The following is a 14,871-nucleotide window of genomic DNA, read 5'->3' on the forward strand; positions in this document are numbered from 1 at the left end:
TGAGCGTCTGGGACTTATGAGTTATGATGGACGTGATGCATGTTGCCGCTCGCCTGTCCTTGCGGCAGGCCCCTTAGTCTGTGGCCACTTGATGGACTTTTTTTTTTACTTCTCTCGTACTTTTCTTGGGCGTGTTTGTGTTGATGACCTAGTAGACTACTTTATTTCGTTACACTTGAACTTGATGTATGGATATGATGATGGCTCTATTTGTAAAGTAGGGTGAAAATCTTTTTTGAGTTTTTCTTGAAAATACAAACAAACATATTCATCTAAATTTATCAGTCATGTCTTTTCTTTCCGAAATAATAATTTATCACTTGTATGTGAAACATCGCAAGGTTGATATAAGTTGGATACCATGTAGACAATATACACCATATAGAGGAGGAAAAATTACAATGCAAGAACGCATGCTTAAGACGAAATCAACCCTTTTTATATAGGAGTACTTTCGTAGGGAGTATAATACAAAGCAAGCATTTCCTATCAAAATACAACAGTGGTGGGTTTTGTATTAATTCTTTGCATGGTGACCACATGACACATTGTATGGTGACCACGTGACACATGTGGTAAGCAATTCAAATAATTTTTAAAAAAAAATCTCTGTATGGTCAAGCTATGAACGGTGATTTCAGATCCAAACCAAACCAAACCAGTCGCCTAGCTCGTACTACTACTCAAGGTCTCTAGCCCGTTCACTCTGACCGGATCGCGTGCTTGATCTCACCGGGAAACCGAGCGCATTCAACGGCGAGACGCGTGCAACGTACTTTGCACGTTAAGTGGTACCGGTACACTCGTCGGTTTACTACCACGTACTACGTGTCGATCGCATTCGGTTTGCATGCGCACGCGACGTCTGATGCTACACCTACCTGCCACGAGAGAAAGCACCGTGCAATCCGGCCCCGCTCCGACGGCCCCGGCCGCAGTGTCGCCGGCGAGGCGACCGACCGTTGGCCAGAAATTCGATTTCTCGGCGTGAACATGGAAACTCCGCCGCGACAACCTGATCATCCAACCCAGCATTCTCTACTGATTGACAGATCAGAAAAACTCACGATCTGTGCATCGGTCAATCAATCACAATGTCGTCGGGATCCTTCCTCTCTGGTGAAAATCATTCCTTCCTTTCCTTGGCCTCCTACCTCCTATATATACGTGGGGGCGTCCTCTGCATCGCACGTGCCACGTAGACCGACAGCTCTGCCTCTCTCCATACACGCGAACGCGCCCTCGCCATCGACCGATCGCTCCGGCGTGCGTCGTGGAGAATGGTCAGGGCGGCGGAGAGGGGCGGCGGGGAGGAAGGGGGGACGAAGAAGCTGACGCAGGGGCGCAAGAAGATCCCGATGGAGCGCATCGAGGACGCGAACCGGCTGCAGGTCTGCTTCTCCAAGCGCCGCAAGGGCCTCGTCAAGAAGGCCTTCGAGCTCTCCGTGCTCTGCGGCGCGCAGGTGGCGCTCATCGTCTTCTCCCCCGCCGGCAAGCCCTACACCTACGGCCACACCTCCGTCGACGCCGTCCTCGACCGCTTCCTCCTCTCGTCCTCCGGCGACGCGGAGGCGGAGGCGGCGAGCCAGCGGACGGATCTGAGCGAGCTCCTTCGCCAGGAGGAGGAGCTGATCAAGGCCCGCGACGCGGAGGCGCGCAGGGGCAAGGAGCTTCAGGAGGAGGTACGCGCCGCCGGTGTCTGGATCGACGGCGACATGCGGCGCTGGGAGCTGCCGGAGCTCGAGGCCGCGCTGGCCGCACTCGAGAGGGTCCAAGCGGAGGCCGGGATGCGCGCGCACGAGATCTTCGCCCAGGACGCCATGATGCAGCAGTGCACGGCCGGCCACGCCGGCCTCCTCGGCTACCTTGGCCCCGGCTCGTCGTACACGGGGGACCCGTCCGCCGGCGGTCACGAAGAGGTGGCCATGGACACCACGATGAAGCTGACGGGTGGCGGCTACAGCAATAACCTCTTCGACTACCATGGCTCCGGCACCTTCCCCGCCGACGGCACCCGCAGCCAAGAGGTGGCCATGGACGCGACGACGATGAGGCTGACGGGCAGCGACGCCAGCAGCCTCTTCCACTACCTCGGCGGCTCCGGCCCGTTCACTGGTGACGGCACTGGCGGCGGCAGCAATGATGTCTCCGTAGACACGACGATGACGTTGACGGGCGGTAACGTCAGCTATGCGCTTGCACCGATGATGCCGCCACCGCAGCCACCTCTGCCTTTTAACCATGGCTACGGCTACAATAACCTTGGCGCTGGCTATGGCTACAATAACCTTAGCGCTGGCTATGGCTACAACCAAGCCGATCATGGCGTTGGCCATGGCCACGGCGGCTTCTACGAAATGGAAGGGGTTTATGGGACAACGTGCAACTTCTTTGCATAGATTACTGAGGTGGCTTACTTTACGTTCAATGATTTAATCAAGTTTATGTCGAAATGTTAATTAGAGTTAGTGTTTCACTTGATAGTGAATAATAATTTGATTGAGCCTTAGGTCTAGCATGGCAATTATGTGTACATACATCATCATAATAATGATACACTATCAATATGTTCAGATGACTTATGAAGTGTTCGGTATGTTTTCTGCTCACCAAATTCTAAACGAAAAGTTTGATGCTAACCAGATGGAAGGGGGGAAAAAGAGGCCACTCATCAAAACAAAATCATATAGTTTTTTGACGATAAAATTTCCTTGAAACAATTTATATGTGAGTCCAAAAAACTTGATGCCTGATAATTGTAAAATAACAATGTCACAGTTCGTGATGTCAAAATATGCACGGATAAAGGATGTATGGTCTAAAAGAACGCCCCATGTGTGAATTGAATGAAACCATGTGTGAATTGAATGAAAGGACAACGAAGAAGTGGGAAGGTGGGAGAGTTCCTAACAATTGATAGGGTAGCCGGATGCTATCACAAGGTTTCTAATGATAAAATTGCCTTGAAAGTGCTTTATTTGCGAGATTGTCAGAAAAAACATGACAACTTATAATTGTGATTAATATTATCACTAATTTCTATCTTTGATAACATATGTTTCCTTCTCCCACAATAAAATCAAGAGGACACATGGCACATCCGTATACGTAATCAGAATAAACACCAATCAAGGAGGCGAATGTGTTTATGAAAACGCCAGGCGACTATTTGATCAAAGAAGCATGGGGGAAAGAGTTTGAGGTGAAGGATGGGTGAGTTGAAGCAGAGACGGAGCTGGCCGAGGGCGAGCTGGGGACATGGCTCCCCCATGCTCAGTTTTTTTTCTCACACTTGTGTGGAGTGATCTTTACATTTGTATGTATGGCCCGGTCCATTGATATAACATGCGGAAAACTCATGTATGTAAGGCAAATAAATCATGTATGTAAGCACAGAAGATTATATTGCATCTAGATGTGACATAATATCTCACATCTAAGTATGATGTCAACACCACCTCCTCATTGTTTATCTTGTTTGTCCAATTTTGATTTGTCATACAGGCTGAAACAAACGAAACAGTCTTGCGCTCACTTCCGCCTCGGTGGGCCGGCCTATCGCCCGACAGTTTGTAGTGTGTACCGGCAGGAAGCTAGCTTTTTATGTGTGCATCAGCCAGCCGAAGATTTCTTCTTGCTACATGTTAGATCATATTAGATCATATTAGATCCGATGGCGACGCACGGGGAAGCAGCAAGCACCTTGGTAAGTTGTCTTGCGTCACAACTCGAAGCTAGCGACCCGATTTTTTTTTCAAGAAATGCTAGTGATCAGATGTATATCAGTGAAAATAAAGTAGCTCTACCATCGATTTGTTGGTTTTTGCATTTTATTGCCATCTATTTAGCGGCATGTCTCTGATCGCTAGCTTCTAGTAGGCTATAAATGATTTTTTTTGCCTTTTTGTTTTTGCTTTTCCGTTCCACTCTTTATATTTTATGCATTAAATTTCAATAAAAGATAAAGTTTGATAAAAAAAATCAGGAACATATTCACGAATTTGTGGTAATATACATTTAATTTTTTAAATATACAGTGAACTTTTTTAGATACAATGAACCTTTTAAATTATATTCACTGAACTTTTTTAATACACACTAATTTCTTTCAATACAAACTTAATTTTTTTAATATATGTAGAACCATTTTAAATATACGGTAAAACATTTTTATAATATACACTAAATGTTTTCAAAACACATACTGAACAATTGATCGTGCATCCAAAAGTGTTAAAAATTGTTCTGGATTCAGAAAATGGCCGCCGATTCAAAATAAATAAATCACAAAGTTCCAAAATGTTCATGAATTTAAAATTGTTCATATATTTGAAAAAAGGTTCAACAAGTTTAAAAACAAAATATAAAGGAAAATAAGAAAAATAATGAAAAAAACAAATAAAAAACCAAAAGAATAACCAGAAACCCCAAAAGAGAAATATAGACAAAAAGAGAACAAAAAAGCTAGTTGCAACCATCCGAAACCACCAAAAGGTTCCTAAAACCGGATCCCCAAACCACAACTCGCTCCTAGGAATCCTCGATCGCTTCCCAAAAAACACTCGCTAACAAGACTAAAGGTCCAACCTACTATGAGCCAATAGTGACCGACTGCTAAGCTTAGTGATTGTATCAGCGCCCCCCGAGGTCCTTATTGTAGGTATTAGCGGCTGAGGGAGTCCTGGACTAGGGGGTGTCCGGACAGCCGGACTATCATCGTCCGCCGGACTCCAAGACTACGAAGATACAAGATTGAAGACTCCGTCCCGTGTCCGGATGGGACTTTCCTTGGCGTAGAAGGCAAGCTTGGCAATACGGATATGTAGATCTCCTACCATTGTAACCGACTCTGTGTAACCCTAGCCCTCTCCGGTGTCTATATAAACCGGAGGGCTTTAGTCCGTATGATATAACCTCCATTACAACAATCATACCATAGGCTAGCTTCTAGGGTTTAGCCTCCTTGATCTCGTGGTAGATCCACTCTTGTAATACACATCATCAATATTAATCAAGCAGGACGTAGGGTTTTACCTCCATCAAGAGGGCCCGAACCTGGGTAAAACATCGTGTCCCTTGTCTCCTGTTACCATCCGCCTAGACGCACAGTTCGGGACCCCCTACCCGAGATCCGCCGGTTTTGACACCGACATTGGTGCTTTCATTGAGAGTTCCTCTGTGCCGTCGCCGATAGGAAGGATGCCTTCTCCCGTCTTCAAAGACGGTATTTTCGCCGAAGGAGCTTTGGCCGCCGGCCAAATTATACGGCTAGGTGGTTTTCTTATGACCGCCTGTCCGGCCACCGCTTCGACAATGACTTCTCAAGTCGTCAAAAGCAATCTTCACGTCAGCTCGGAATTTGCCGAGCAGCTGGATCCAATAGAGCTCTCGTCTGTCAACGAGCTCTTGGATCGCATCGCCGCCCTGGGAGTCGCTACAGACTACAATCAGATTGGGCTTAAAACCGATCTGAGAAAGATTAACTCTCCCCAGGTCACCCACCACGTTGTAGTGGTAGAAGAACAATGCGGCGACTCTTCTCCTGTGTTGAAAACTAGCCATGTCCGGGCTCCTGAACCCTCCATGCCGGATTCCCGCGGAGGGACGGACTTCGATCGAGCACTGAACTTAAAGTCAGGCATCGTTCCGGACTCGTTGGACAACATCCAGCAATCCAAGCTTCCAAATTTGGAAACTTTCCGGCCTTCGAGCCTCGAGACGGGTAGGGTTCCGGACTTAATTCCACCCACCAGCCCAGACATATGCGATCTATCTCTAATCCGGCAAGAGCCCGCTGAAACAGTACATCACTACTGGGCCAGCTTCCTCCTGGTTATGGACAAGATAAAGGACTGCCGAGAAGAAAATGCAATCTCAATTTTTTGCAATAATTGCACGGACGAGGGAATCCGGAACGCCGTCAGCCGTCGTGAAATTACACGCTTCGCCGACTTGGCGTCCATAGTATGAAAGTACTGTGCGATGGAGAGTTTTCGGAAAACCGAAAATAAATTTTGGGACAATCCGGCCCCGAATATAACCCTAGTCCGCAACAAAAGAGTGCATTACACTCAGGCACCGGTCACAAAAATAAAAAAGCAAAAACCCCATAGAGGGTACGGAACCGTACTGGAGGGATGGCTTAGCGGACCCTGTAAAATTCACAGTACAGAAGGCGTCGTCCCAACACATAGCCTTCGAGCATGTTGGATATTACGGCAGGTGGCCAAAAGTGGCGAGGAGCTTCTAGCCCCGGAAAACCACTACAACAATACCGGTACGGTATCAACAGTCTTCGAGACTTTCGCATCAAATAATATGCGGAAAAGAACAATCCGCAGCCTCGCCGAAGTCTACCAAGTAGCAACAACAAATCCATGGAGCGACACTGCCATCACCTTCAACGCCAGCGACGAACCTAAATTCCGAACGGCCCGAGCACCTGCCGCACTGGTACTTAGTCCAATAGTGGATGGCTTTCGACTTACAAAGGTCCTCATGGATGGCGGCAGCGGATTAAACCTCATCTACGAGGAAACCCTTCAAAAAATGGAAATAGACTGGAGCCGCATTGAGCGAAGCAACACAACCTTCAGAGGAATAATCCCTAGCCGGGAAGCGCGCTGCACAGGAAAAATCACACTCGATGTGGTGTTCGGCTCGCCGGACAATTACAGATCTGAAGAAGTCACGTTCCAAGTGGCCCCGTTCAACAGCGGATATCACGCTATACTAGGACGAGAGGCATTCACAATTTTTCAAGCCGTACCCCATTACGGGTACATGAGGCTCAAAATGCCTAGGCCCGGGGGAATAATCACTCTCGTTAGTGATCCAGACATAGCACTCCGCGCCGAAAACAAGACAGCCGCATTAGCCCTGGAGGCCCTATCCGAAGCCCTAGCGGCAGAAGAACTCACCGCGCTGTGCTCTACGGTGAATAGGAACGATGTGATACTCGATAAGAGATCCAAGTCCACTTCCTTTAAACCAGTGGACGAAATAATAAAATTCTAGGTCCACCCAACGGACCCAACAAAGACGGCCTCCATCAGGGCACAATTGAACCCTGATGTAGACGCCGCACTGCGAGAATTCCTTCGGGAAAATTGGGACATTTTTGCCTGGCACCCCTCGGACATGCCCGGAATCCCACGCAGATTGGCAGAACACAGCCTAAACATCCTAAAAGGATTCAAGCCAGTCAAACAGGCTCTTCGACGATTTTCCGAATCCAAAAGACAGGCAATGGGAGAAGAGCTAGCCAAACTACTGAAAGCCGGATTCATCAGAGATATCAAACATCCGGATTGGCTAGCAAATCTGGTAATGGTACCAAAGAAGGACAAATCCTGGCGCCTATGCGTCGATTTTAAAGACCTCAACAAGGCCTGCTCAAAGGATCCCTTCCCCCTCCCCCGCATCGACCAGATAATCGATGCTACTGCAGGACACGATTCATTGTGCTTCCTTGACGCATACTCCGGATACCATCAAATTAAGATGGCGGAAGCAGACCAAGCTGCAACGGCATTCATCACTCCATATGGACCATTCTGCTTCAACACGATGCCCTTCGGACTTAAAAACGCCGGCGCAACTTATCAGCGCATGATTCAAACATGTCTGGCCACCCAGATCGGCAAAACAGTAGAGGCATACGTAGACGACGTAGTCGTCAAAACCAAACACGTCGAAACTCTAGTAGACGACTTGAGGCTCACATTCGACAACCTCAGAGCATATGACATCAAGCTGAACCTGGAAAAATGCGTTTTCGGCGTACCAGCCGGAAAGCTACTAGGCTTCATTGTATCCGGTAGAGGAATTGAAGCAAACCCAGCCAAGATCCGAGCTCTGTCACAACTAGATATCCCAAAAGACCTCAAGCAAATACAAAAATTGACTGGATGCGTGGCGGCTCTAAGCCGCTTTATCTCCCGTCTAGGAGAAAAGGCATTGCCCCTCTATCGCCTCCTTAGGCGCACCGAACACTTCGAGTGGACTGATGCTGCCACTGCCGGACTCGAAGAAATAAAAGCCATATTGGCAACAAATCCGGTCCTGGCTGCGCCCAACCTGGGCGAACCAATGTTGTTATACATCGCAGCAACGCATCAAGTTGTAAGCGCGGTACTCGTCGTCGAACGAGAGACAGAAGGGCATAAATTCCCTCTTCAAAAACCAGTGTATTATGTATCCACTGTGTTAACCCCCTGCAAGTCCCGTTACCCACACTATCAGAAGATAGCATATGCGGTGTTCATGGCATCCCGGAAGCTCCGACACTACTTTCAAGAGTGTTCGATAACAGTGGCCTCCGAAGTACCACTCAATGACATCATAAATAACTGCGAAGCAACGGGCAGGATTGCAAAATGGGCCATTGAGCTCTTACCATTCGACATAACTTACAAACCTCGGCGAGCTATAAAGTCACAAGTTTTGGCTGACTTTGTCGCTGAATGGACCGAAGCCGAACTCTCTAAAGAGTACGGCGCATACTCCAATTGGATTATGCACTTCGACGGCTCTAAAATGTTGGCCGGACTGGGGGCTGGCGTCGTATTGACGTCCCCGACCGGGGACACAGTCCAATACGTACTTCAAATAATGTACACGGACTCCAACAACGCAGCCGAATACGAGGCCCTTTTACATGGTCTCCGGATGGCAATCTCCATGGGCATTCAACGCCTAGAGGTGCGCGGGGATTCAAACCTTGCAATATCCCAAATAAATGGAGATTTTGACGCCAAGGATCCGAAAATGGCAGCATATCGCAATGCTGTCCTAAAAATGTCAGCTCGGTTTTGAAGGACTCGAATTCCATCACGTAGCCCGAGATAATAACCAAGCAGCCGACGTGCTCGCACGCATCGGCGCAAAACGTGACGCTGTCCCTCCAAACATCTTCCTGGAATGGCTCTTCAAGCCATCCGTACTATGGGAAGAGGAGTCCGGAAACGACAAACCGGAAAAAACCGCGCCTACCGGCGATTCAGCCGATGACACAACACCTTCAGCCCACGACATAATGGCAGTAATCGCCCCGTGGACAGAGCCATTCCTAGCCTACTTGCTTAGGCAGGAACTTCCCAAAGACCAAAATGAGGCCCGCTGCATCGTCCGGCGATCTAAAGCCTACAAGGTCCATGAGGGAGAACTTTATAAGAAAAGCACAACCGGAGTCCTTCAAAGATGTATCTCCGAAGAGGAAGGGCGAAACCTCCTGGCTGAAATTCATGCCGGACTAGGCAGACACCACGCAGCAGCCCGGGCCCTTGTAGGAAAGGCATTCCGTACAGGATTTTATTGGCCGACAGCCCGGGCAGATGCTCAGGACTTAGTCCAAAGATGCGTCGGTTGCCAGCTCTTTGCTAATCAGAGCCATATGCCACCCACCGCCCTCAAAACTATACCCATTACCTGGCCGTTCGCGGTCTGGGGGCTTGACATGGTTGGACCCCTTAAAGGGGGAACCCACAAGCAAAGGTACCTATTGGTCATGGTGGACAAGATCACCAAATGGATAGAGGCCAAACCAGTCAAAACGGCAGAGTCCGGACCAGTGATAGACTTTATATCCGGGGTAGTACATCGCTACGGTGTCCCTCACAGCATCATCACCGATAACGGCACGAACTTCACGGCCGACGAGGTCAAGTCATGGTGCAAAAACATGGGCATTAAGCTTGATTACGCTTCAGTCTATCATCCTCAAACCAACGGTCAAGTCGAACGATCAAATGGTCTCATAATGAGCGGCATTAAACCCAGACTAGTGCGGTCACTTACGAAATCTGACACGCACTGGGTAGAGGAGCTCGACTCCGTGCTCTGGGGGCTGCGGACAACGCCCAACCGTACTACCGGATTCACACCATTTTTTATGGTATACGGCGCAGAGGCAGTTCTACCCTGCGACATTATTCATGACTCACCTCGAGTGCGCATGTATGAAGAAAGAGAGGCCGAGCTGGATCGGCAGGACAACTTGGACGCACTGGAGGAAGAACGCGACGTCGCCAAGGATCGTTCCGCATTCTATCAGCAGCAGGCTCGAAGATATCAAAGCAGAGAAGTACGGGCCAAGACTTATAATGTTGGCGAACTAGTTCTACGCCTGCCAGATAAGAAAAAGGACAAGCTCAAGCCCAAATGGGAGGGCCCCTTCATTATCGATCAAGTCCTGACCGGCGGAGCATACCGTCTACGAAATGCGTCGGACAACCGACTCGAGCCGAACCCATGGAACGCAGCCCGCCTCCGAAGATTCTATGCCTAGCGCTGGACTCAGAGTTAGTCCCCTTCCCCCGTTCAAATTTTTACACTTCGGCTGTCTTTTGTTTCTCTTTCTTCTCTTAACCCTTTTACTAAAAAGCCCTTAAGGGCCTACTTGCGCATTGTTCGCACACACTTGATGTGCCATCCGCACTCATTATACCTGGGGGCTTCTTTTCCGGAAGCTCAATTGTAAGGGCCTCATGCCCAGCACATGTGTCAAGCTTCCACATGTACCTTTTACTCACCATTATATGCATCGATATGACTTAAGTTTTGGCCAAGCTGGGTTGCCTGGCTCCTGTGCTTACCCCTACGTTCCCGATTGTTTGGCTAGGAGGTAAAGGGAGCACCTCTGTGATTGTTACTGCCGGGTCAGCCGGATGTGTACCTCAGACTGGGTGAAGTCGAAAGCTAGCGTTCTTAAGGGAATATTCGGTCGGTGACTTGAAATATGATTTTTTTACCTACTTATTTACCTGCCCCCAGATGTTTTTCTGCTTTTTTCGCAGTCCGGACATGCACTTTAGGGCATGCCTCCCAGGGAAAGGAACCCTTAACGGAACTATTCTCCCTGGAAGATGTTTCTTACTAACCATGTAATATAACATAACTAGTTGGGCACTTGTCTGATAAAGCACTGATGACCCCTACGCCTGGTCTCCATGCATACCCCGGTTGTTTCTTAACCGAGCAGGTATTCGGACACACTCCGGACTCTAGGGTCCCGAGGTTGAAGCGAAAAGGTCGGCAAAGACAAACGATCTACAATCCGGCTAGAAGGCATTTCACATGTCATTTTAAAAATACATTGTCAAATTTACTGACTGTATTCCTCCTCAATCCCGTCTAACAGGCTGTCTAATTTACAGTCCCGCTGGGAAAATTTAGCGGCCAACTCTACTTGGCCGTATACTAAACTCACAGGGATCTCCTTCCCATCGGGCCCCACAGGTCCGACCTCGGCCATGTGGTTGGGATCCGCCTTCTTGTACCGCGTCTTCATCATGGCCCAAGCCTCCCTGGCACCTTGGCGGCAGGCTGAAATCTTCCATAATTGGAAGCGCTGCCGCACCCCCTGAAGCTTCTCCGCAAGCTCCGCAAGCTCCCCAAGGCCTTCGGGTAGGGAGAGGGCTGGCCATAAAGCCTGGACGACGCCGCTCATTGCCTGCCGAACTCGTTCGAGCAGCTGCAACAGTTCGGGAAGTTGATCACCCGTTGATACGGGCATCTCCTCCGCAGGGCGACCTGTGAGTATACCTACAAGACATATTTTGTCAATTGACTTCCTCGCCGAACTCTTCTTTTCAAAGGAGTCCGCTCAAGCACTTACTATAGATGCCGCGACGAAGCCGCCGATTCTCCTTAACGGAGCCAGACAGCTCGGCCCGGACGCCTTTCAGCTCTTCTCCAAGCTGGGCGTGGGCATCTTGGAGCTTGTTCCTTTCTTGCTGCACTCTATTCAGCACCCTCTCGCCGGCCTTCAACTGGTGCAGTAGTTCCTGCCTATCCGGATCTTGTCCGGCAGCACCTGCAATGTCATTATTAGACTTACGCGCACACCGCACAGCGCTTATATTTTTCAAAAAATGTGTTACCAGGAGGGGTCTCTGTGTTTCCTCCTACGGCAGCAAGTGCGGCCTCCAGTTGGGCCTTGTACTCTTGCAGCTCCTGAGACAGTTGGGTATTCTTCTCGGCAAGATCCTGTGTTTCAAATGATCCTTAAATCAGTTAGTATAACTACTTTAAGTCTCGGGGGCTACTGGCATATATAGCTATTAAATTCTTTTACCCGTATGTCTTTTACGTACTACTCCGTGGCTCCGGTAAAACCATCTTGAGCAGCACGGAGGTACGCGTCCCCCGCGTTAAAGGCATTCAACGCCTTAGGGGAGAAGCACGCGTCATGAAATACTGTCCGGCGGCGCCTATGGTTCATGGTGCTCTCCACCTCAGACTTGGTGGCGGACAGTCTGTCGGCATCCTTTGTCGGAGGAGTATGCGGCTCGCGCCTTGCGCTCGCCTCCCCCTCTAGACCAGGTGCTGGAGCTTGGCTGGTAGAGGTTGGATTGGCAACCCCCACGCCCGCAGTCCGGCGGGCGCTTTTTCTCCTACAAAAGTCATGAGCACTCAAACGCTTCCTAGGAACGTTGCTCCAAGTAATGAATTGTGAGTTGTACCTTTGCGGCGACATTTCGGTTCGCGCCGCACTCCTCTTCCGCCTACTGGTCCGGACTGGCCTTTGTTGGTCAGCCGTCGCAGGCTCAGCTTCCCGCCCTAAAGGCGCCTCCTGCACAGCGCCATCGTATACGGTGGTCAGAAATAAACAAGGAGGGAATAACGGTGTCGGGACTTCGGTCGCAATCACCTGGGAAGCCGGATATAGTCTGGGGTAGTTAGCCGTTATGGCGACTAAAGCATTATCCATGCTGAGCTGGTGGAACACCTCGTCAATTAGCTCCACCTTTATGTCCGGATCCTCTTCGGAGGCCGGATCCCGGGATCTCTCCGGATCCTCGGGTTGCGGGGCTGGACTTATCATGTCCTCCACAGTCCGACGCAGTTCCTGCGCCGAAGACACAATGTGAGAAGCTTAGACTTCGAAAGCACGGGTCGGACCCTTAAAGTGTTCGCTTACCCAGCGCCGAGGGTTATTCATGGAGAACCCTTTCAAGGGGTTCGTCTGAAGGAAGTCCTCCTTCTCCCCCTTGTACAGGCCGGACAGGATCTGCACCAGATCCTCGGCCGAATCCGGTCCTTTGCGGCCGTAACGGGTGGCATCGTCTTCCCCGTTGAAATCCCACATGGGGTGGCCCCTGTACTGCAGTGGCTGCACCCCCCGCGTAATGCATGTTGCCATGACTCCGATCATGGTCAACCCGGAGTGGGCCAATAATCTTATTCGGCCCATCAGATAATGGACGCTCTTGTCTTCCTCCAGTTGGGGGCTCCGCGGGCGCCAACTAAGGTGTTTCTTCAAGGGAGCAGTGCTGAACTCCGGGAGGCCGATCCGAACAGGGTCCGGCAGCGGAGCGTCCTCTATGTAAAACCATTCCGAAGGCCAGTCTTCGGACGCCTTCTTAGGGGTTCCGGATGGATATCCGGTCCCGGCAATGCGCCATATTTCGGTGCCGCCCACTTGATATATGGACCCCTCGTGAGAGCGGGGTACGAGGCAGAACAACCTCTTCCACAGTGCAAAATGGGGCTCGATGCCCAGAAATAGCTCACAAAGAGCTACATAACCCACGATATGCAGGATGGAGGCGGGCGTAAGGTGATGGAGCTGGAGCCCATAGAACTCCAGGAGCCCGCGGAGGAACGAATGTATAGGAAATCTGAGTCCCCTTATCAAATAGGGGACGAAGCATACCCGCTCCCCTTTGTGGGGACTTGGGGTAGCCTCCGCCTGCTTCCCACCTTGGTAGGTGGCCAGCCCGGCTCGAACCGGAACCATGAAGGCCGGAGGGAGATATCCCCCCACTTGGAGCTTCACCAGCTCGTTGTGTGGAACATAGCATCTCCTCCAATCTCCTGGCAGAGGGCCGGGAGCGCGAGAAGAGGAGCCGCGTCGACGGTCCATGATGGAATGGGTTCTTGGTCAGAGGTGCTCCGATGAGTATTCGCGGAGGGAGGATGGTGCGATTTGGATCTGGATTCTTGCCTCTCTTATAGGCAGGTTATTTGCACAGCTAAGGGCTAAAACATAAAAGATACACTGGCTTTTCGCATTCGTGCGACACGTGGAAGAAGGCCATTATTGGGTGTGGGAGCCAAGAAGCGCAATATTAATGAGGAATCCGGACACTGTTCGGCAGGTACATGGAACTTGAAGGAGAACCCGCCTTGCAACGCCGAAGACTACATACGCGCTGGACTTATCGTCATTGAAGCCTGGTTCGGGGGCTACTGAGGGAGTCCTGGACTAGGGGGTGTCCGGACAGCCGGACTATCATCGTCCGCCGGACTCCAAGACTACGAAGATACAAGATTGAAGACTCTGTCCCGTGTCCGGATGGGACTTTCCTTGGCGTAGATGGCAAGCTTGGCAATACGGATATGTAGATCTCCTACCATTGTAACCGACTCTGTGTAACCCTAGCCCTCTCTGGTGTCTATATAAACCGAAGGGCTTTAGCCCGTAGGATATAACCTCCATTACAACAATCATACCATAGGCTAGCTTCTAGGGTTTAGCCTCCTTGATCTCGTGGTAGATCCACTCTTGTAATACACATCATCAATATTAATCAAGCAGGACATAGGGTTTTACCTCCATCAAGAGGGCCCGAACCTGGGTAAAACATCGTGTCCCTTGTCTCCTGTTACCATCCGCCTAGACGCACAGTTCGGGACCCCCTACCCGAGATCCGCCGGTTTTGACACCGACAGCGGCCCTTGTTGATTTATTAACAACATGCAACTGGAACAAAGGGTTGAATCATGCAACTGCAAGTCCATCCTTGCTTGCATATCGAGGGTGGGTTCGGGCAAGTTGCATCTAGGGTGAAAACAAATTAACACCCTCCCGAGTTTCAAGTCGAGGGTCTAATTGCAACTACTATGAAACACGAACAAGAAACAACA

The 14,871-nt window shown here is 50.0% G+C and overlaps 1 protein-coding gene across 1 annotated transcript; it reads left to right on the forward strand.

The window, feature by feature from the left end:
* The first annotated feature begins 1,280 nt into the window (after positions 1 to 1,280).
* On the forward strand, positions 1,281 to 2,399 carry LOC119321035 (agamous-like MADS-box protein AGL28). The gene has a single exon (XM_037594890.1). It carries the CDS (start codon positions 1,281 to 1,283, stop codon positions 2,397 to 2,399), a length of 1,119 nt encoding a protein of 372 aa, XP_037450787.1.
* The last annotated feature ends 12,472 nt before the right edge of the window (positions 2,400 to 14,871 follow it).

The sequence above is a fragment of the Triticum dicoccoides genome, chromosome 6B (assembly GCF_002162155.2).
Source record: "Triticum dicoccoides isolate Atlit2015 ecotype Zavitan chromosome 6B, WEW_v2.0, whole genome shotgun sequence".
Taxonomy (NCBI): domain Eukaryota; kingdom Viridiplantae; phylum Streptophyta; class Magnoliopsida; order Poales; family Poaceae; genus Triticum; species Triticum dicoccoides.